This window comes from Camelus ferus, chromosome 7, assembly GCF_009834535.1.
Source record: "Camelus ferus isolate YT-003-E chromosome 7, BCGSAC_Cfer_1.0, whole genome shotgun sequence".
Taxonomy (NCBI): domain Eukaryota; kingdom Metazoa; phylum Chordata; class Mammalia; order Artiodactyla; family Camelidae; genus Camelus; species Camelus ferus.
The window spans coordinates 77571695-77594113 of NC_045702.1; the positions used below are offsets into that span (position 1 = coordinate 77571695).

The window sequence follows — 22419 nt, forward strand, 5'->3', positions numbered from 1 at the left end:
GCCCACTTGTTTTCTGCTGTGTCTGGACCCCCGTTCTGCCCAAACCAGGTGTTTCCCAGTGGAGCCTCTGGTTCTCTGACAGGTGGTTGGCCCCTCCATGCCGCAGGCCCGCCTGCCCTTCCCTGGGCTGCACCCTGTCTCTATCACCCCTGCTTAACTTCCCTTTGCTCTAAAAATCTCTCCTGTCTCTCCTCCCCACTCTCTCTGTAGATTTTGGAGTCAGACCTTCACATTCCCTGTGTGATGTTCATACGGTCTCCAGTAGAAGCGACTCACATGTCATCTGTTCATGCTTTTGATTCAGAGTATTTTGTTTCTTCAACCTGTGCTTTCCACTTTCACCTTTTCCCCTCTCTGATCTATCTCCCACTCCTTCATTTGTTTATAATAATAAATGATTTTGGCCTGGGAAGTTGGCGCTCTACCCTTTTTATACCCAGAGGGGGTGACTTAAAACCTTCTGATGACTTCTGGCTTTTCTGTTACTATGCACCATGCAGTTTTTCCACATCCATTTGTTCTGTCTTTTCAAAGGGCTTTGAATTGTAGCTTTACGTGTTCTGAGGAAAGATTTCTGTCCCCTCCTAGTTTATTCTCACTAGCTGAGGTTTACCCTTAAACCTTGTCAGACGGACTTTACCAGAATAAAAATTTTAAATAGTTGTTGACTAGTAGCTTTGATGTTTCTGGCTTCAGTTTTAATAAATCTGTCCTGGGGAGGGACATGATTGCTTCTTGAAGAGAACCACAGTGACAGAGAATAGTGATAAAATATTTGCTACAAGCATTGTTGGTTTTTTTGTTCTGTGTTGGGTTTTTTTTGTTCTGTTTTGGTTTTTTGTGCTAAACCAAAAAGGATTGGAGTCAAGATTTGAATTCACTAAATATTTCAGTAATTTCTATATAAATCCTAGTGATGACTAAAATAGGGTATTTTAAAAAAAAAGTTTAGGTATCTTTAAAAGACATTTGCAATAGTTCTTTATTAACCTGGTCACTTTAATTGCTAAGATTATGTTTCACAAGGTACATGATGGTTGGGTGATTAATTTTTCATATCAAAGTGGTGATAGTTGCAGATATTCTGAAACAGGCTAATTATAATTACTTATTCAGATACTGAATATGAGAGTAACTGTATGACCTCGTTGGCTTGTGGTGAAGGTCATACTGTGTATTTTTTGACATGACTTTATGGCAATGGTGATATTTCCATTTCTTTTAGCTTGTTCACAGAAGTATAAAGCTAATTATGGTTATTTAAGAAAGCATATTCTAGATACACATAAAGATTATGTCTTTTCTTTTTGAAAAATAGGAGCAGATGTCTCAAGTGTTAGATGCCATGTTTGAAAGATTGGTCAAAGAAGGGGAACATGTGATTGATCAGGGTGATGATGGCGACAACTTCTACGTAATTGATAGGTAAGTTTTGCAGTACGTCACTTCTGAAACACGATGAACCTTTTGCGAAAATCTCAATGGTTATTGCAACAACAGACAGATTAATACACCATAATTGCTCTTTGCCTTCATTCCTACATGACAGGCCCTATAACTCTGCTGTGAATCCCTGCAGTGAAACCACGCTAGATTGTGCAAAGAGGCCAAGTGTGGGGAAGAACTGGTTACTTTTGGTTAATCTATAAATCTCAGTCCTGCACTGGGAGCCTCCTCCTTTGTTAACTTCTACCGGAGAGGCAGTTATGCCCGTTACATGGTTTCAGATGCCTATTACAGCGAGAACAGAAGCATGACACAGCCCCTGGGATATTGAATCCGTGTAACTCAGTCTTTATTATGTTTTCCAGAAAGGTTCTTTTTGGTTCACTGCCAAGCAAAACACACTCATCATTTTAAAAAAATTCAAATATTTCAGAGGGGCCTAAGATGGAACGTTTAAGTGTCTCTTCCTCTTGCTTCAGCATCATCTAATCAGCAGAGGGAGTAGTTCGTGTCCCCCCAGAAATTGTTTCTGCATTATTATACTCATCTCTTAAAAACTCGACAGAGAAATTACTTTGAGTGAGAAGGCCTGCATCTGTATTAAAAGTCTGATTTCAGAAAACTTAAGTTGGGCTTGACTTCATCAAAGGACAGCGTGCTTTGAGCGGTAATCAGGTACCAGTCCTGAAATGGAAAACGGGAGCAGTCGGCACTGAGTCTCCCTTTCTCCACTTCTGTAACGTGGTCAGGGAGTGTTTATAGGACGTGTGGAGTCCCCAGCGCCTCCCATTTGCGCGGAACACAGGCCGTCTCCCACCCTGATTTGCTGGATGACATTTGCTTCTCTGGATTGAGTTGTGTTCTGCTCAGAGGCCTCACAGAAAGTCACACTCCATCTGTCTGCTTAGGCCTCGTTTCCTGGTTGGGGCTCTCTGGGTGGTACCTTTCTCTCATCAGTGGTGTGTGGTCTGGGTCCTCCTGTCCCTCATCCCTAAGGCCACAGTGACCTGTAGGGCTGTGCTAGCCAGGGCTCGGGGGGACGCTGTGATTTTAGAATAGAACAGAACCAGTTGTCCCACATGTAAATTAAAGTCACGATTTTGGTACCCTGAACAGCTTTCATTAATGAAGCACCTCAGAAATTCTCTCAGCTGTTTAATTGTATTTATTTGTAGGGTATATGAGAACCCTGGATACAGTAGAGCAACACTTTTCTTTCAGTAGGTATTTTGACTGTAAAAACCCCTTACCTTTGTATTTGATACCTTCCCTCTTCAGTTAGAACCATCATCACCCTTTTGACAGATGAGAGTTCTCAGGTTCGCAGAAGTGATGCGAGTCGGTGCAGGTCACCCAGGTGATCTGGCATCCAGGTCTCTTTCCGGGGCTCCGCCCTGCTGAGGTCTCACATTCTCGGGGAAGAAATCCTATTCCAAGTAGGAAATGTCAGAAACGGTTTTAGTGCAAAAACATAAATAGTGTAAATAGAAGAATTAACCTATACTTGAAAAATAACTTCATGAAATAGATTCTGGAAGGTGCTTCTGAAACAGCCGTTCCACCCGTGAATTTTATGGAAAACCAGTTGTTCTCCTCTGCATGAATGTCTTTTGTCTGGTGTCTCCTGTTTTTACCTCTGTTGTATCTTTTCCATCTGTAATCCTTTCCTAATCTCAAAAGCACTCTGTTTGGTCTTTGCTCGGGTTCAGCCAGCAGGATAAAGCCAACAAACTCCTCAGTGTCTGCCCGCACTGGGTGTTTCGGCAAGCCTGGAAACCATGGTCTCTGATAAGTCACAGCGCCTGCAAAGACAGCGCTCTCCCGGGGGAGCGTAGTTTATAGAAATACAGGATCTGGACGACACGCAGGTGCAGTGACATGCAGACGGGGTTTTACTGGCCTGGAAAATGAATTAAAAGATAAGCACAGAAAAGCTGTAGAAAGACCAGGATCAGATACTTAGTCTGAATTTCTACCACTTTTTGCTGTAAGTTGGGGGTCAGTCTAACATAAAGGGCCAGATGCTGGAAAGAGCCAGAGAGTAAATGTTCCAGGCTTTGCAGGCTATGCCGTCTGTGTCGCAGCTGCTCAGCTCTGCAGCCGCAGCACAGGTCAGCGGCAGATAACGTGTGAATGAGCTGGTGTGTTTGTTGTTCCAATAAAACGTGATTTTCGGAAGCAGGCAGCCCATCTTGGGCCCCAGGTTGCCGGCCCCTCCTTCAGATGACAGGACCCTCCCTGTAAATACTGTATAGTAGCAGCCGACCAGATTCTTAGAGCTGTGTTCTTTTAAAAAGTTATTTTCTTCTCATCTCAAAAGTAATACATGTTCATTTTGGAAACCAAAACCTCTTTAATTAGATAGCAAATGTCCCCTGGAACTCTCCACAGTTCTTACCCTGAGATCACTGCTGGCAGCAGTTTCATGTGCATGAATTTCCAAGGGTTGCCTTTGTATGTCCTGTTTGGTTGCAGTCTCAGTTATATTTTTATCATTTGTTTGATTATCTTACCAGCTCGTTTAGCCTCATCGCCCCAGCAGGCACACAGGTCTTCCCCTAGTCCCCTGATGGTCCTTCATGCTTACCTAGAACTGGCAGAGTCTGTCATCAGAGGGGAATTGAAAACCAAAGCCCATCCTCTGCTGTTGCCCTGGGATGTGTGCTAAGTCTCAAGGAGGACTCCAGTTGCCCAAACATGCCCATGGGAGGCTCCCAGTGCGTCCCCAGGCTCCCACTGCTCCCCGGGTGTGCAGACCTCTGCCAGTGGTCGGGGAAGAAGCTGCACGGCTGGGCCAGGGCGGCGGGGAACTTCCCATTGATCACCCTTCTAGACATTTACAGTTTTATCCAGGTCAGTGTGTTATGATGTCCGAGCAGCAAGACTAAGCAATAAATGATTAAAAAGAATGAGATTTTACTGCACAGGGCTCATGTTTTATTGTAATGAGATTTTACTGGAATTACTTTCACATCATCTTTCTTGCCTGTCCAACAGAGGAACATTTGACATTTACGTGAAATGTGATGGTGTCGGAAGGTGTGTTGGTAACTACGACAACCGTGGAAGTTTTGGCGAACTGGCCTTAATGTACAACACGCCCAGGGCGGCCACGATCACGGCTACCTCTCCTGGTGCTCTGTGGGGTTTGGTGAGTATTTATCTGACCTGAAGGTTATTTGTAAAAATCGCGATGACAGAAGCCAGGGAGCTACCATAATTTAGTTCTCGTAGGAGGATTTATTTGGTCATCAGAGAATTTATGAAGCAACGAGATGCTGAACTGTTGGGCACTTAGACTGTGCTGAGGTCAGTCTGCGTGTTGTTTTCCCGAGTCCAGTCGGGAGCTCAGCCTGCTGGCTGCGGGAAAGACACTCAGATCCAAAACGCTCCTCTTTTACCCACTCTTGAAAACCAACCAGCCACACAAACAAACGAAGCCTTCAGGGCTGTTTTCAGATGGCTTTCTGCGGTAAGGACTGTAACCTATGGTTCCCAGAGTGAGGGCCCCTGGCCTGGGAACTTGCTCGAAATGCAAACAGAGGCCCCGCTTGCTGATTCAGGCCGGCCGGCCCAGGGACTCTGGAGCGGAGGCCCAGCCGTCTGTAGTTGAGCTACCAGCCCATCAAGTGATGGTGATGCCTGCTCGAGAAATCACTAGAAATGCAGCCTCATGGTGTAAACTGATAGGTAACAACTTTGCACTGCCCAGCAGCTGTGGAGAGAAGAAATACTTGATAGCTGTGCTTTTATCTGAATGCACATTACAATTACTTGAGGGTGTTTAAAAAAAATCCTCTTACCTAGGTCCCACCACGGACAGGTTTCATCAGGTTCTCAGGGTTGGGACCTGGGCTTTTAAAATGCAGTTCTACAAGACTTCAGAGTTGGTTTTAGGCCATTTGGGAGAGGTGGGAGGGAGATCCTTTCCATCCATGATATTAGGATGCCGAGTGGCTGACCCTGTGTACAGCTGATTCTGGAAGACTGTTTAAGCTGATGCTCCAGGCTCACCTGGGAATCCAATTAACATGCAGATTCCGATGCCCTGGGTCTGGGATGAGGCCTGTGATTCTGCGAGTCTCATAAGCTCCCAGGAGACACCAGGGCTGCCGGTGCCCAAAACCCACTTTAAGCAGCACCTTGCTTCATGGGAATGTTGATAATACTTACATTTTCTTTTCAAATTGTTGAAAACACCCCTCCCTATAGTTTCTGTATATGTATATGATCTTTATTGAGGTATAGCCAGTTTACAATGTTGTATCAGTTTCTGATTTACAGCATAATGCTTCAGTCGTACAGGAACATACATATATTCATTTTCATATTCTTTTTCACCATAAGTTACTACAAGATATTGAATTTGGTTCCCTGTATTATACAGTAGAAACTTGTTTATCTATTTTATATATAGTACTTAGTATCTGCAAATCTCGAACTCCCAATTTATCCCTGCCCTCCCCTTCCCGCCAGTAACCCTAAGTTTGTTTTGTGTGTCTGTGAGCCTGTTTCTGTTTTATAAATAAGTTCGTTTGTCTTTTTTTTTTAGATTCCACATATAAGTGATATATGGTATTTTTCTTTCTCTTTCTTATGTACTTCACTTAGAATGACGATCTCCATGTCCATCCATGTTGCCACAAATGGCATTATTTCATTCTTTTTTATGGCTGAGTAGTATTCCACTGTATAACTATAGGAAAATTTCTTTATCCAGTCATCTCTTGATGGACATTTAGGTTGTCTCCATGTCTTGGCTATTGTAAATAGTGCTGCTGTGAACACCCTCCCTATAGTTTTGATATGCAGTTATTTCTCTTAAATCCTTCTGTGGAAGGGGGAGATGTTGAGATGACAGGCAGTTTGTTAACAGTCTGCTTCCAACGACAGTAGCGTCACAGAGGTTACACATTAACCATGGTGTAGCATTTGACTTAAGTGGATTCAGCTGATAAAAAATCTCCCTTGATTGGAGAAATAAGGCATCACGTGCATTTCTTCTTCTTAGAACCAGGCAGTTACTGTTGACTTATTAAAAATGTGATGAGTCACCTTTTAAGTTGTGGAAGGAAAACTGAAATTGTTTCAGGTGGAACAAAACTTGTCCTCTAAAGTGTTTTAAAGGACCATCAAAGATTTGAATACCCAAAGGCAGCCAAGTAAAAACTGCAAACCTGAGCGGACTTGGCCCCTAAGAGGCTTCTGCTGTGGGTTCAGTCTAGAGTTGGTGGCAACCTGTTTCACTCCTGAGGTATCACTTAAAGTGGGATGGCCAGCCAGGGTCAGGTTGTCGCACGGGATAGGCAGCTTCCTCCATGCGTGTCCTGGGAACAAATTCATGTCTTTGGCAGGTTGGCCCCTTTGAGTATTGATGGAACCTTAAACTAGGTACAGAGGCCCAGCATTTCCCAGTGTGCATGGTACTCAGAAGGATGAAGCATTTTCAGAGATTTTTTTACTCATCTGTATGTGTTTTAAACTCTATAAAAGTGGGCGGTTTGTGATGATCCCCTTGGGGTAGGTGCCTAAGTGCAATAGCTGTTTTTAAAAATTACAGTGATTCACATCATCTGTAAATACTTCAGACCTGCTTTCTTAGCAGCTGGCGTAACTAACCTAGCCTTTCAGAGAAAGTCGAGTAGAAAAGAAATTTTCCTTTTAAGATGGACAGGTTGGAGCCCTGCCCTGTAAATGCAGGTGTAATGAATGATAAGCAGATCTCAAGAGAAAGGTCCTTTATGGAGCTTTCCATAGGTAGACTGTGAATAGTCTACCTTTGTAAATAAGACTAGGTCACTGTTAGCCTTGGGAGATTAACGGGTCTTCACGGTCCTGCTGTGATTCAGAGAGGTGGTGATAGAAGTGACTAGGATGGAAATATTTGAGATGGGACTTTCTGGATTTTGTTCATAGGTCACAGTGGGTGTGAGGAGGGCCACTAATAGGATATTTTTCCTGAGACATGTAGCTCAGTGTGGTTAATTTCTAAATCGCTAAGCTAATTCTAGTCTTCTCTGTTCATAACATGGTGTTGCAGCTGGCTCCCAGACCTGATTGTGTATTAGAACCACTTAGGGAGCTTTTATTAAACATACAGATTATAATACAGTCCCACATGCAGAGATTTTGTCATTGAAGTCTGGGATCTTAGAAACTTTTTTTTTTAAACATTACAGCTGATTCTGAAGCAGAGCCAGGCTTGGAAATTATTTCAGTATTTTTACTAGTTATCTTGAAATTATTTCTCTTTTTAAAAAAAATGATGAGTACAACATGTCCAAATTACAGCCCTTATAAAATTGTAATAAACTAAATTGGAGAACAGGATGTTTAATTTCCTAGAGACTTATTAACAGCCACACTGGCATTTTTCTCTATCTTATCAGTTCATTTAAATTCAGCCTTAATATGTTGGCATAGTAATTTTCAAGTTAAAGAACATATCCCAATTAATTTTATATTAAAATGGTATAGTTGTTTATCAGTGTTTGCCAAACATAATTTTGGCAGCTCTTAACTGAACTAAAATAATGTTTCATAGGAATTTTTAAAGCATAAAATTTATAGGAAAACCATTTTTTGAGCCATTACCTTTAAAATTTTCCCTAGTTCTTAATTTAGTGATGTGCCTTTGAGATTGAGTAGTAAAAACACAGGAACATTTTAGAATGAGCATGATTAACACTGGAATTAGGCTCTATTCAAGAAAGTTGTTTCTCTGTGCACATTAAAAAGAAAGAAAAGTGATAGAATGTAGATGTGGCCAAAAAACCCCAGAGTTAGTCATTTTCCAAGATCTCTCACATTGTAATTGCATGGTTTAAAAAAATTTCTAACGATGATTTCATGAATTTTTTACTGCAACTCGCAAGAAACACATTAGGAAACATCACAGTCAGTGTATATGTTTGTGTGTAACTGAAGTATAACTTAGCACTTTACTAAAAGGGATGCATACTGAGATTTTTCTATTTATATATTTTTTATATACATATAAAATATAAGTATATATAAAAATAAATGCTGGTCATAGATGAAGGTGGTCAAAAGGTACAAATTTCCAGTTCTAAGTACGTCCTGGGGATGTAATATACAGCAGAGTGACTTCAATTAATAGTACTGTATTGTACATATATATTTTTTTTTTGAGGGGGGAGTTCATTAGGTTTATTTATTTATTATTATTATTATTTTAAATTAATGGAGATACTGGGGATTGAACCCATGACCTTTTGCAGGCTAAGCATGTGCTCTACCACTGAGCTATACCCTCCCCTGTATTGTATATTTGAAGGTTACCATGAGAGTAGATCGTAAAAATTCTCACAAGGAAAAAATGTGGTAACTGTGTGGGGTGATTGATGGATGTTAGCTAGACTCATTGTGGTGACTGGTCATTTCTCCACAGTAAGTGACTGATATATACAAATATGGAATATGTTGTACACCCTAAACTAATATAATGTATGCCAGTTATACCTCAAAAATGCTAATCAAAAATAAAAAGGAGATGTACAAAAAAAAAATGCTAATCACATCTCACCGCGCTGATTTCCTAACACTCAAGGGCTGTTATCTATATAGCAAAGGAACTCAATGCGAAGTGAACTCATAGAAACTGAGTAGAATGGTGGTTGCCAGGGGCTGGGGGTGGGGTGGGGAGAGGTGGGTCAAAGAATAAAAACTTGCAGCTATAAAATGAATACATTCCGAGGATCCAGCGTACAACATGCTGATTATAGTTAACAGTATTGTATACTTGACAGCTGCTAAGAGAGTAAATCTTAAATGGTCTCACCGCAAAAAGAAATGGTAATTATGTGAGTTGATAGAGGTGTTAACTAACCCTTCTGTGGTAATCATTGCACAATATATAAGTATATCAAATCAACATGTTGTATACCTTAAACTTAACACAGTATTATAGGTTAATTGTATCTCAAAAGGCTGGGGGCAAAGAACAAGTAGCTAGTATGATTTTAAAATGGTGTGACAGCGCCACCTGGTGGATTTAGCCCTCAAGTTACATGTTGGTCAGATTGTTCTGAATAAAAAGTAAACTGGTGCTTTCTTTAAAAAACATGAAAATGACATTTTATATGGCTCTACATTTATGCTTAAAGAAATAAGAATCTGAAATGAGTTGCATTGGAAGTATGATAGTGTTTTTATTTTTTTTTTATTGAAGTATAGTCAGTTTACAATGCTGTGTTAAGTATGATACTATTCATCTTTTATTTCAAAATCTTGAATTATTGTTTGTTCCTTACTGGGAATAAAATGAAACTATCTCTTCAAACTTTCTTTCCTCATAAAGTCTACCTTTTAACTGTCTTCATATTTGATATTCTACCTTTAGGACAGGGTAACCTTCAGGAGAATAATTGTAAAAAATAATGCCAAAAAGAGAAAAATGTATGAAAGCTTTATCGAGTCACTGCCATTCCTTAAATCTTTGGAAGTAAGTATGTTTGTGCTTTTATTTTATTTTGCTTTAATCGCTCCTGTTTTGTTAGGAATAGTTAGTTCTAAGGATAATAATCTAACCATATTTTAGTTAATAGTTCTTTGAATAATAATCTATCCGTATTTTCATTTGAAAAGATTCAAGAGTGTTCAGATAGCTCAGTATTTCTTTTATTGCCTATAACTGCATTTGTTTTATTGTTTATACCTAATAGGCACCTATGAGCATCTATAACAGATTTATAGGTGGTCTGTATCTAAAAGCAAACTTCAAATAGTCATGTAAATTTAGGCTGCAACCACTAGTAATACCTTACAGGAACAGGTTATCTAAGTACAGGACATCTTCACTGGCCTCCCCTCCTCCGTCATCTTTGCTGTTTAATCCTCTTCTTGTTTCTACTTAAAATTGGCATTCCAGAGTCTCTTATTCTTGGTTCGGGCTACACTTACTCACTTGGTGACCTTGTCAAATCTCCTGGCTTTAAGTATCTATTATTTTGATGCCTCTTAAAATTGACAGAACTGGGGAGGGCCCTGCCCTGAATGCCAGGCTCATTTATCTAACTGCAGATTTAACATCTCGAGACTCTGGGATGTCTCAGACTCTGTCTCATACCAAAGACACATCCCAAATCTCCCCCTTTCCCTTCCCCTTCTTAGCAGTAGCAATGCCATCCTTCCAGCATCCTGGCCAGAAACTTTGGGGTTGACTGACTCATCTGCTGACACGTGTCTTGGTTGGCTTGTCAGTGTACACCTAGTAGATATTCGGGCCACGTTTCAGAATGCATATTGGACGGCCGATCTTTTCCAGCAGCAGATCTCTTTAAATAAAAATAGATCTGAGGCTGGAAATTCAAATGCCTTCAGAGCTAGGCAAGTAACAAAGATGAAAACCACGCCAGGAGGGGGCTTTGGTAAATTGGAAAACGTGCACTCCATCCAAAGAAACAGCTGCTGGTCCACCAGAGCTTATTATTGCCATGTGGAAATTTGAGCTAAGTATTGCTGAGTGCCCTGAATTTTCAAGAGAAGCTGGAAATTCAAGTTTTTATGTAAAATTTTTTGTTTATTTTAAAATGCGAGCAGTTACTATAGCAGACACGTACACAAACCCACACACCAGTTTATTTGGCCTGTAGGTTACCATTTTTAAACCCCTGAAATAGTTAAGATTATCTGATTAGATTAGTCTGTTTGTTTAATATAGTTGTCCCTTGGTATCCGCAGGATTGGTTCCAGGACTAGGTGATACCAAAATCCACAGGTGCTCAAGTTCCTTACCTTCCGCATCCCTGGGTTCCATGTCCGTGGATACAGAGGGCCAACTGTATATTTATTGGAAAAACCTGCATATAAGTGGACCTGCACAGTTCAGACCCATGTTGTTCAGCGGTCAACTGTATTATCTTTTTTTCCTTTGTAGGTTTCTGAACGCCTGAAAGTGGTAGATGTAATAGGCACCAAAGTATACAACGATGGAGAACAAATCATTGCTCAGGTATAATACTGTTTATTCAGTTTGGGATTTTCTAAAGGGCTCTTATACATTGTGGGTCTTAATACATCTTTCATATTTGTCTATAATTAGTATGTAGTGATGGATTAAATGAGTATGATTTGTATCAAATGACTTGTAAAAAGTGGTTTAATTTATAGCCGTTGACCTATTTGAATATTTTCATAATTCACTCTTAGTGAATATGTATTAAGTCATCAAATGCATTTCTGTATAATTTTATATCTGTACGTGACATGAAAGTCAAATGTATATGAAGAGTAAGATTCATTCGTAAGAGGGAAGAAACAGTGATCGCTCCAGGAGATTTATTAGTAAGGACTCAGGAGGTAACTCCGGAAGATGTGGAGTTTTGCATAATCAGTTCATTGGTGAAGCCTCCTGAGGCTGCTCCCTGATAAGATGAGCCAAGAAGGGAACACACCGCACCGCATACTCGGCTCGTCCCCAGGCGCTAAATGGGGCGACATGCTGTTTAATCGCTGCTGGTTTTCTAAGATCCCAGTTGGAACCAGCAGTCGGACATACGTGCCTCGGTTAGCTACACCTACCAAGAAGTGGGATTTATGAAGACAGTTGAAGTTTACAGATAAAGCATACTCATGCTAATACCTTTTTTCCTAGTTTTTGAAGCATTGAGTGAATGATTTAAACAGACTGTTAAATTCAGTAATTTTTATATCACATTATACTGTATTGTAACCTTTATCTAAAATATGATCTCTTCTTTTGATACATATGAAACTAGATTCAAGGTCTGAGGAAAGAATAGTTGTTTTAGAAGGCAAATAAACAAGTAATAGGCCCCCCCCACTGCCCCCCTCAACAGACTCGCGCAGTCAGGGACTGGGAAGACATGGAGGCAAATCAGAGAACAAGGCTAAGGTTCTACTACATAAATTTTAAAACTGCGACATATACAGTACTTTTGAAATGATTTTTTCAAATTATTTTGAAATAATTACAGACTCACAGGAAGTTGCAAAAGTGGTACGGAGACGGCCAGTGTGCTCACTCCTCACCCAGTTTCTCCCTGTTCATTTTGCATCACTAGTTCAGTGTCAAAACTAGGAAACTGACATTGGCACAACCTGCAGAACTAATTTCACTAGTTTTACGTGCACTTTAAAAAAAATTCTGGTGGGGGAGGTGATGAGATTTATTTATTTATTTTAATAATTGAACCCAGGACCTCGTGCATGCCAAGCAACACACTGTACCACTGAGCTATGCCCTGCCCACCTTACATGTACTTTGAGCACATTTTGAAAACAAAATTACACAGCAGTTGATAACCTATTATGATGTAAGACACTTGAAAATTTAACATGAAGCTCTTATGAAAACCTGACATAAGGTAAGGGAAAGGAGGTGTATATACTATTCTTAGGCTTTATTTTAAGGTAGTTTTAGATATGAATTGTCTTTTAAGTATTTATAAACATACATGTCTGTACTATAGTATAATCTAGACTCCCCATTTATTTTTGTGATGGAATCTGATACTGTCTTTCTTGAATTGTACGGAGGGGTTCTGAAATACCTGGGTTTCTCCAGATCACTTTGAGAGGCTCAGAAAATTCAGTATCTGTTGTCTCTAGTATAATGCTGTTTAATTTCAGAAGGCAGGCATCCTTGGAAGCCAAGGCAGAGTCTATTCAAAAATAAAAAACAACAGAATACGGCTATGTAGTTAGAAATGGCAGGACTTTCTTTTAGAAGGCTTTTCGGGGCCTGGAGGTGGCTTGTCCATAAGCTGGTATCCAGGGTCAGGTCCCCAGCCAACTGCAGCACAAATGTCTGGACCCAGATGTACTGCCTCCTAAGTGAAGTTTGCTTGCTTCTCTTTGGGAGTCCCTGGATAATCTTGGGTCGCCATGCTATGCTGTTAGGACGATACAGGGTACACGTTTAAAACTTCTTCAGGAGCATGGGAGCAGCTGACAGAGGAGATGCTGATGGAAAACAGTGCTACCATTTCTAACTCTATGCTTTATCCAGGCTGCTGTTGGGGTAGAGTCCTTCCCTTAGTGTTATTTGCCATATTTTCTTTCCTAGTTTTAGCAGAAGTGCTATGGAAGAGAGCCTATCATTTCAAATCATTTTACAGGTGAAGCCATGATGATATAATTGTCGATCATAACCTCTAAGTTGAGAAAGAGAGATGACCTGTTCCCATGGCGTTTCACCTTTTAGGCAAATCTTCTGTGCCCTGGGGTTGGATTGATTTTAGGGGTATGTCAGGCAGCAGGACAGCTGTCAACTAAATTTGCATTTTCACCCTCTGTTTTTGTTTCATTCTGATAGGGAGATTTGGCTGATTCTTTTTTCATTGTAGAATCTGGAGAAGTGAAAATTACCATGAAAAGAAAGGTAAGCATTCATGAGTCCTAAAAATCCAGGGAACATTAGCAGGAACCCTAACAGATTTTTTTGATGTTTAGACTAAGGTTAACTTATTTTTCTTAAGCTGCTTTTATTTTTCAATGACCTTGTCAGGGTAAATCAGAAGTGGAGGAGAATGGTGCAGTCGAAATCGCTCGGTGTTCCCGGGGACAGTACTTTGGAGAACTTGCTCTGGTAACTAACAAACCGCGGGCCGCGTCCGCACATGCCATCGGGACCGTCAAGTGTTTAGGTAGGACTCACAGCCGTGGGTGTGCGTCCCCTGGTGGAAGTTGTTCTGTCCGCACTGTACGTGTTGCACAGATTCTTTTACTGGGTTCACAAGTTTTGTGGGCCCCACAACTTACAACAAGATTAGGATTCACTGCATGATAAAATCAATTTGTAGAAGCCACTTTTTTTCCTTTAAAAAAATTTCACACAGTATATGTTGTGTTTTTTATAGGCTGAAATAACATCTTATTTTTGCATGTTGTTAAAATAAGAATTCTGAGTACCGAGTTTTCTTTCTAATCTTTCAGATGAACAGTGTGCACTATATTCCTCAAAAAAAGAAGGCTAAGACAATATTTTGATAACGTATGCTCCGCCCTGCGGAGTCTGCTCTGCATTGGGGTGCCTGTGGGGAGACTTACTCTTCCTAGTACTGGAAGCAAAGGTTCACGTTTGTCAAAGCACAATAGAATCTTGTCGTTTGACTGTTTATCACAGCCGTGGACCACATCACAGCTTGGCAGAGATGCCATCCTCAACTGGAAGACATCTACATGTAGCTGAGGTTTTATATATGAGAAATAACTTACCTTACTCATGAAAAATATAATTCAGGAGCTATCAATTTTGATGGCGTTTTCTTTAAGAAAACGGATTCAGAAGTAATTAGCCACCCTTTGCTCTTCATCCACAGTTAGCAGAATAAATTTAGCTTCAGTGTTCTTAAGATTTGCAAGAATCCTCGGAATTTTCTTAAGAGAAGTCACTTTTTGAAAGGTTTTAAACAATGTTAGTCAAGTGTTATACTTGGATGAGAAAGAAGACAATTAGAAGCTGACAGGTAATTTCCCTGAGTTTGTGGTATTACTTTAGATAGTAAGAGTAAAAGTGAGCTGAGTGAACTCCCGTTAATTTCTTTCTATAATAAATTCACATGAAATTTGAGAAATACAGAAAAGGTAGGAAAAAGTACCACCACAGCCCAGTGATTTCCACATCCTGTTATATATAATTCTTTCTCATCTTGGTTTTTTTATAATTTGTATGGGTTTTCTGTTTTTATTTAAGCTTTTATTTTTTTTTAAATTTTTTTTATTTTGAGGGGAGGAGGTAATTAGGTTCATTTTTATTTCTAGAGGAGGTACTGGGGGTTGAACCCAGGACCTCGTGCATGCTAAGTGTGTGCTCTACCACTTGAGCTATATACCCTCTCCCCGGGTTTTCTGTTTTTAAACAGTTTTGTAAACTGCTTTTTTCATTCATTATAGCTTAGACATTTTTTTTCCTATTTATTACATCGAATTGTAACATCCTATATACGTAAATAAACACATAAATTATTTAATCACTCTCCACTATTAAATATTTTGGGAGTTTCCCTTCCATCTTTTTTGAGGGGATGGCTTTTGTGTCTGGGTGCATAGACTACCTTTCCATATATAGGATTTTTCCTGAGAAATGGTTTTTCGAAGTGAGTTTTCTTTTTGTGGCTTTGACACACACTGCAGGTCACTTTTATTTGTACTTACTTACATGCTACCAGCACTGGAAGAATATCCATTGTCTCTCTTGTAAACACTGCCTTTTCCCTCTTGCATGTTTGAAAGACAGAAAGAAAGAATTTTAATTTGTATTTCTATGGTAGAGAGTGTGATCATATTTTCATGTGTGTATTATAAATTCTGTCTCAAAAAGCTGCTTTAGCCAGGCAAGCTAAGCAAGGTAGAGCACGTACTTACAGAAGTGGACAAAATCATTCTTTGGGCTGCCATTTAGAATTGACTAGACAGTAGGATAAAAGAGTAAAAATGATAAAAGGTAACATTTGGTCTTCACAACATGGCATTGTAAACCCCGAGAAGGGAAAACAAGACAGAAAACACGCCCTTGCCACCTTTGAGGAGTTCCGGTTACTAAGGTGGTGACATCAAAACGAATTTATTTAAAAAATTCCAAGGCCTTGCCAGAACAGTCCCTCATCCTTTTAAACCTGAACCAGGAACCTCCCACCAACCTAGAACTGCTTGTCATACTGCCTGGGGACGCTGGCAGCTTCCTTTGGGAAGTGGGATGTTTTTCTCTTTATGCCTTTTTCTTGTATTTGATATTTATCTAAAGATGCCATTGCATTTGTTGATACATGCAGAATAGGTACCATAAATGACAGAAATTGTACAGATTTGCAAAGAATGTCAGTTTTTTTCTTTCATTCTCCCCTTTTCCTAGCCATGGATGTGCAAGCATTTGAGAGGCTTTTGGGACCTTGCATGGAAATTATGAAAAGGAACATCGCTACCTATGAGGAACAGTTAGTTGCCCTGTTTGGAACAAACATGGATATTGTTGAACCCACTGCATGAAGCAAACGTGAGGAGCAAGAAGACCTGTAGTGACAAAATTACACCGTAGTGGTTAGTCCACTGAGAGCCTGTCTGTGTACATGCCAAGCATTTCCTGTGATTTCAGGTTTTTTCTTTTTTTTTTTTTTTTTTAACATTTACAATGTGTCAGTAAACAGAGTAGTGATTTAATAGTCCATAGGCTTTAACATCACTTTCTAAGAGTAGATCAAAAAAAAATCCACATCCAGAGACAGTGACTTTCTATCCCACAAAATTATTTGACTGAAAGGTTTATTCAGATAATTGTAACATATTGAAAGTATCTGTGTTTAAGAAGTTCATTAAAGGATGTTGTCATAGGCGGTGTGTTCATTTTGACTTACTCGGATTGATGTGTTAGTGACGGCGTCCATGTAAGAGGGAACTTGCAGTGAACCATGCTGTCCAGTGTGGCATCACAGTCTTTGTACAACTCTCACTCTATATAGTAAGTACAATTCAATCGTTTTTGTTCTAGAGTTTTTCTGGCTTGATAAGTTATGTGCTGGCCTTGGCCTATTGGTGAAATGATATGAAACATCATATGCAATTTTAAAAACCTTTTATATTTTTGCAATAAAGTACCTTCTGACTTCTTTGGCTTAATGCCAGTGACCTGCATATTCCAGTGGTTTTTAAGGACAGGCAATTCAGTCATTATGGTAATAGGCAAGAGTCTTTTTAGTTGAGAGATTATTTTCCTCATAAATCATATATTGCTGCTTCCTTTTTTCATTTTGCAACTCGCTGTATTTGTTATCTTTTAACATTTGAGTTTGACATTGAATGTCACAAGTATTTTAGAACGCTCTTTAAACTTAATTGTTGTCTTCTAAAAGCCTAAGAGCTTATTATGTATGCTGAAAAAGGAAAAAGTCTCCTATACCAAAAATATTTGGGGTCCATATCAACCTGCCCACAGGATATTTCTCGGTTCCTCACTGGGCATACGTAACACAGTCCTTTGCAGACATCTCCCATGGGCTTCCTCCAAGGTGGGAGAAAAGAATTTTTTTCTAAGTAAAAACATAGATGAAAGGTATTTCTGCCCTTTCCGGATAGACCATCAGGCCTGGCCGTGTGCTTTCCCGTCGACTCTCAGGAGTGCAGAATGAACTCAGCTGAAAATTGATCTATTTGTACTTCTGCTACATAAAATGCATTTAATTATATTTAATCAATGCAATATACTCTTCCATGATTTCTGGGCCTACATGACCCATGTCTAGAGAAATTCATTTTAACCAGTTGTTCACTTTTAAGGGAGCAACTTCATTCTGGGAAACATGTTTCGAAGAAATAGATACCCGGGTAAATATGTTCTGTGGCTAGTGTGGTCTTATAATGTTTATGGTCTTGCTTGTATAATGAAAATGTGGGTAAAATATGTTAATTGGATAACATACATATAAGAAATATGTTAAGTATACCTTCAGCCACGTCTTAGAACACTGTTTAACAATTCTGCAAACTTCCCCGTAGGAGGAGAGCTTACTACATGAAGAGGACTTGTTTTCTATTTCAGATTTTAAAAGCCATGTCTGTTAAACAAGAAGAAACACAAAAGAACCCCCAGATTCCTGGTTCATCCTTCTGTGTTCTGTATTCACTTTTTCAAGTTACCTGTTTTGTTGCATAAGCTGATTGTTAACTTACAAATGCCTGTTTAATAAAGAACTCTGACCAAGGCTGTAAATGCCAGTTAACATTATTTTCAGTATTGTTGGTTATATTTAAAATTTCCTTATAATAAAGCACACTTTTATAATAAAATGTTTCTAATGAAGTTTTTTTTTTCTTTCTTTTTTTGCTTGTTTCATTTGTATGACTTCCATGGTGCACATTGCACGGTGTGAAAAGCATGGATATGGCATTTGTGACAGCTGAGCCCCGGGCATCGTGTGGCTGGAAAGCATGGCTCTGTAGGGCAAGAGATTTGTTAGAATCTTAACTAGTGGTCATACGTGGTACGAGTTGTGGTATGTTGCAGACTAAGTTGGCCATTTACGATAACCAAGTAAATGTGGCTGACTAGGAAATGTATATTGTTAAAGTCATTAAAATACCTCAAGTTTGAGTTGTGGATGTCATTTTTTAATCACTAACTGAGGGTCCTTACTACTTGGAAATTCTCTGTTTCATTCTAGGAAGTGTGATGAAGAATTTTGGGAGGACATTTTTCTAACACAAAGGAGCTACCTTTGTCTTCTGTGAATTTAGAGAGCAGGAGGGGAGGAAGGGAGAGAGAGAGCTGTCTGTCAATATGAACTAGGGCTTGGTGCATATATTTTAACATAAACACTACCTATGACACATGTTGTGTGAATGTATTTGATTTATTGTTATACACCCTGGCCAGCAGACTATTTAAAATGCTTTAAAAAGCTGCAAATGAAACATAGGGCATGAAGCAAGGAACTCTGGATTTTACTGAACTATGTAGGATTAAGTGCTGAGTCCTTTTCCTTTCTAAAGCAACTTTAAAATACTGATTTAATTTTTTTCAAGAACTGTCAGGGGAAGGGGGCTATAGCTCAATGGGAGAGTGTGTGCTTAGTGTGCACGAGGTCCTGGGTTCAATCCCCGGTGCCTCTACTAAGGGGGGAAAAAGAATTGTTATATTTGTAACAAGAATTAGATGGTCCTTTGCAATCTCAAAGAAAATTAATAATATATAAGCCTGGAGTGGTAAGTAATACATCTGGATAAGCTGTATTATCCAGCTTAACTGACTGAAGAAGGGACTCTCATATCTAAATAACATGTTAATACCTAAGGGAGAAATAGAATTATAAGGAAATGCTGGCTTCTAAAATAAAAGGGTGTGAGATACACAGCCTTATGTTGAATATCAGAAAGAATTTTGCCAAGAAGAAATTGTAACAATAGTTGAGACACCCTTACCTCTTCCAGGATGCTTTTCAAGGCAGCAAAACTGGTTGAGCAACTGAAACTTACCAGATATCTTTCAAAAACACCTTGAAGGTATAAGGAATTGTGGAAATGTAAGGCATAAGGTAAATCAGGTATTTGCACAGGACTTGTGTGCCAACAGTAACTATGTGGGGTTAAGTCAGTTCTATTTGTATAACTGAGCAAAATTCGTGACTTCACCAAAATCATTTACTTTGTGAGTCCATGGCAGAACTCACAGGGCAATTGAGATTTCTTGCTTCCTACTGCAATTCTTGGTCTCTAGTGTTGACTGGGGGTAAAAGACCAAAAAAAAAAAAAGCCCCCCCCCAACCTAAAAGTTACAAGTTATATTTTATTTCAGAAATGTACTTGAGGACTAAAGCCCAGGAAATAGCCCCCAAGAGAGCTCTGAGGAACTGTTCCCAAGAGGTAAGGAAGGAGCCAGGATATATGGAGTTTTTGCTGGAAAGGAAAAAAAAAAGGTCAAAGATCAAAAGATGACTGCTAATCACAGACATCTCAAGTTAATGATGTTAGTGCTCTTCTATGTATGGGAGGATGCAAGTCTGGGCTCACTAAACTCACTCCTTTGACTTGCATCTTGACTATCTAGTGTCAGGATCCAGTTTTCCTCCATCCTGCATCTCACAGGGCACCCGCAGGGGTGGCTGCAGTGGCTGATGGCTTGATGGCCACAACAGTCTGTTTACTGATACGGAAAGCAACATTCTTTTGTCCGCACTCTATATTCTCCTAAAAGTGATCTGTTATTGAACCTGCTATACAGAGAAATTTGTATAAAGTTTCCAGTGCAGCTTGTAAGCCTGATTTTGAGAAGCAAACTTTATTTTACCAACAGATCTGAGTTTTCCTGTCCCTTTTTATGTTCTTAAATTTGTAAATCGAAAGTTGCCTCAAATCCTGAAGAAGCATATAAATTTTAGATGTGGGGAGATGTGATGGCGGATGATACAGAAGTAATTGTCTCCACCATAAAAATGAGGTAGGTTTTTTCTACCACCTGTTAAGTAGGTGGTTTTCCCAGGTTTCAGCCACAGCCTAGGTCTTGCCATTTTCCAAAAAATAAAAATAAGCCACTACAAAATATATACACGTGAAATGTTTCGTTAGGGTAACTGAGTTGTTATATTAAATGTATTTTTTACTCTCAACCGTGAATCTGAGTAGGACCCTGGGTGGCCCTACCGGGTACTAAAGCCTTAACACGTCCCCTGTTTCTTGTTTGTAGAAAAAGGTTTCAGCCTCCTAGACCTTCCCTGAGTTCCAAAGGGCAGATTAAAACAGTATTTAGGGAAGTGAGGGAATACAGAAGCAAAGGAAAAGCTGTCAAAAGGCAGTGCAGCCCTGGGGCAGGGTTCTGGTCCCTCCTGAGGGGATATACATAACAATCTGATTCAGATCTTTCCAGTTCTTCTACAGGAACTAAGGCCCTCACCCAAGTGAAGGACGGAAACTTCAGGATGAGACCAGATTCCTGGAGCACAGCCATGTGACCTCACCACCACCCAATCAGAAGAAGGTCACACACCCTGAGTCCTCACCCCAAATTTTGCTTTTAAAAACTTCCCCCCAAACTGTCAGGGAGGTTGGGTTTTCTTTGAGCACGAGCCACCCATTCTTGTTTGCTTAGCCCTGCAGTAAACCTGTGAACTAAAGTTTATATTTCACGGCAAGGCAAGAAAAATTTAAACAAAAAAATTCTCTGCCTTTTAGCTTCCTCTCCCCGACACTGTGCCTGTGTGTCTGCATCATGCATCCACCGAACCTCCCCCATTGGCAGGAATACCTGCTCAGCTGTAAAGAGCAACATCTCCCTGGCATCAACAAGACAACTCCTTAGAAAATGACGTTCCTTCTAGATCTCGTAAGGGGTCACATGACCCACCAGGATGCTGCTTAGGTCTGGTCAATAACATCATTTGATGGACAGCCCTCTGTCTCAAAAAACTTAGTAACTACCTTGATTTCTAACCAGTGGAAAAGTTCTCAGAATTTTGTGAGGTGCTCTTCCCAGGTTATCATCCTCAAATTTGGCTCAAATAAAATTTTCCATTTCTTTCTTAAATCGACTGATTGTTTCGTTGGCAAACCTTTCTCTGCTCCAAACTCTGATGTTTTGGTTGGTTTGGTTGCACTGTGCATCAGGCACATGAACCTGCATTTGACATTTGGAAAGACAAAATGCCTTTTTTCCCCCTCAGGTTCAAGGGAAAGGTTAAGTGTGAACTGGAAAGGGACTCTGAAATGACAAGAGCATTTGACTGTTGACTCTTGACCGCCACAACCCAGAAGTGAGACCCTCCATGTTTTCTATTTAACATGAAAAAGCAGTTTACAAAGTAGAATCCTTGACTGAGTCTATGAGCACTAAGTATAACCAGGCAAAATCTTGTGTAAAGTTGCTTCTAATTGCTCATTTTCCATCTCTACCCTAAAACCTACCGCAATCCTGCCAAGGAACAAGACAGGAAGCCACGTATCCTTAGAAGTGTACTGCCTCTTGTAGGCTGAAGACTGACACTTCACAGAAGTATACATCCCTTTACACAGTAATTGTATTCTTGAATTATATACGAATGACATTCCTGTAAAGCCAAATAATATTTTAATTATTTTAGGACTGGTGCTCACTCGAAAGACATCTTTGGCAAATCTTTTTCTTGTAATTGCTCCTTCAAGCTGAACTTAAATATCCTCAATATTTTTTATGACTATAGAGCACATTATGATATGCTGTATAACTTCAAGAAGCTGGAATGTTAATTAGACAAATACTGTCTGCCTTTCTATGATTGGCACTGTGAGGGAATCCAAACGAGTTACAAGATGGTGCTTAGCTTATATGAATAGGATGTCCTGTTCTTCAAAAAATTATAATATATAGAGCAAGGGATGTTTAAAACAGCACATGGAAGCTATTTAATGGAGTCAGTGTTCAAAACATCATATGACATGCAGTATAACACACCAATACAATACATATTAATAAGAAAATTCATGTGGCTTATTTTCTTTTATTCATCTGTTGAGCAGGTAGCTTGGACC

At 39.7% G+C, this 22419-nt stretch overlaps 1 protein-coding gene across 4 annotated transcripts in view; it reads left to right on the forward strand.

Moving 5' to 3' along the window:
• Positions 1–18210, forward strand: part of PRKAR2B (protein kinase cAMP-dependent type II regulatory subunit beta) — a 124798-nt gene extending 106588 nt beyond the window's left edge. The window contains exons 5-12 of one of the 4 annotated variants that reach the window (XR_004321630.1): positions 1319–1425; positions 4444–4597; positions 9809–9910; positions 11345–11419; positions 13745–13810; positions 13937–14075; positions 16283–16885; positions 17920–18210. Coding sequence is in view for 3 of the 4 variants with exons in the window: in XM_032484212.1 (XP_032340103.1) it covers positions 1319–1425; positions 4444–4597; positions 9809–9910; positions 11345–11419; positions 13745–13810; positions 13937–14075; positions 16283–16416 (777 nt within the window). In the remaining variant the exon portion in view is untranslated. Of the gene's footprint in view, positions 1–1318; positions 1426–4443; positions 4598–9808; positions 9911–11344; positions 11420–13744; positions 13811–13936; positions 14076–16282 lie in introns of all 4 variants that reach the window. The other 3 variants (XM_032484214.1, XM_032484212.1, XM_032484213.1) reach the window with 3 other exon arrangements.
• The last annotated feature ends 4209 nt before the right edge of the window (positions 18211–22419 follow it).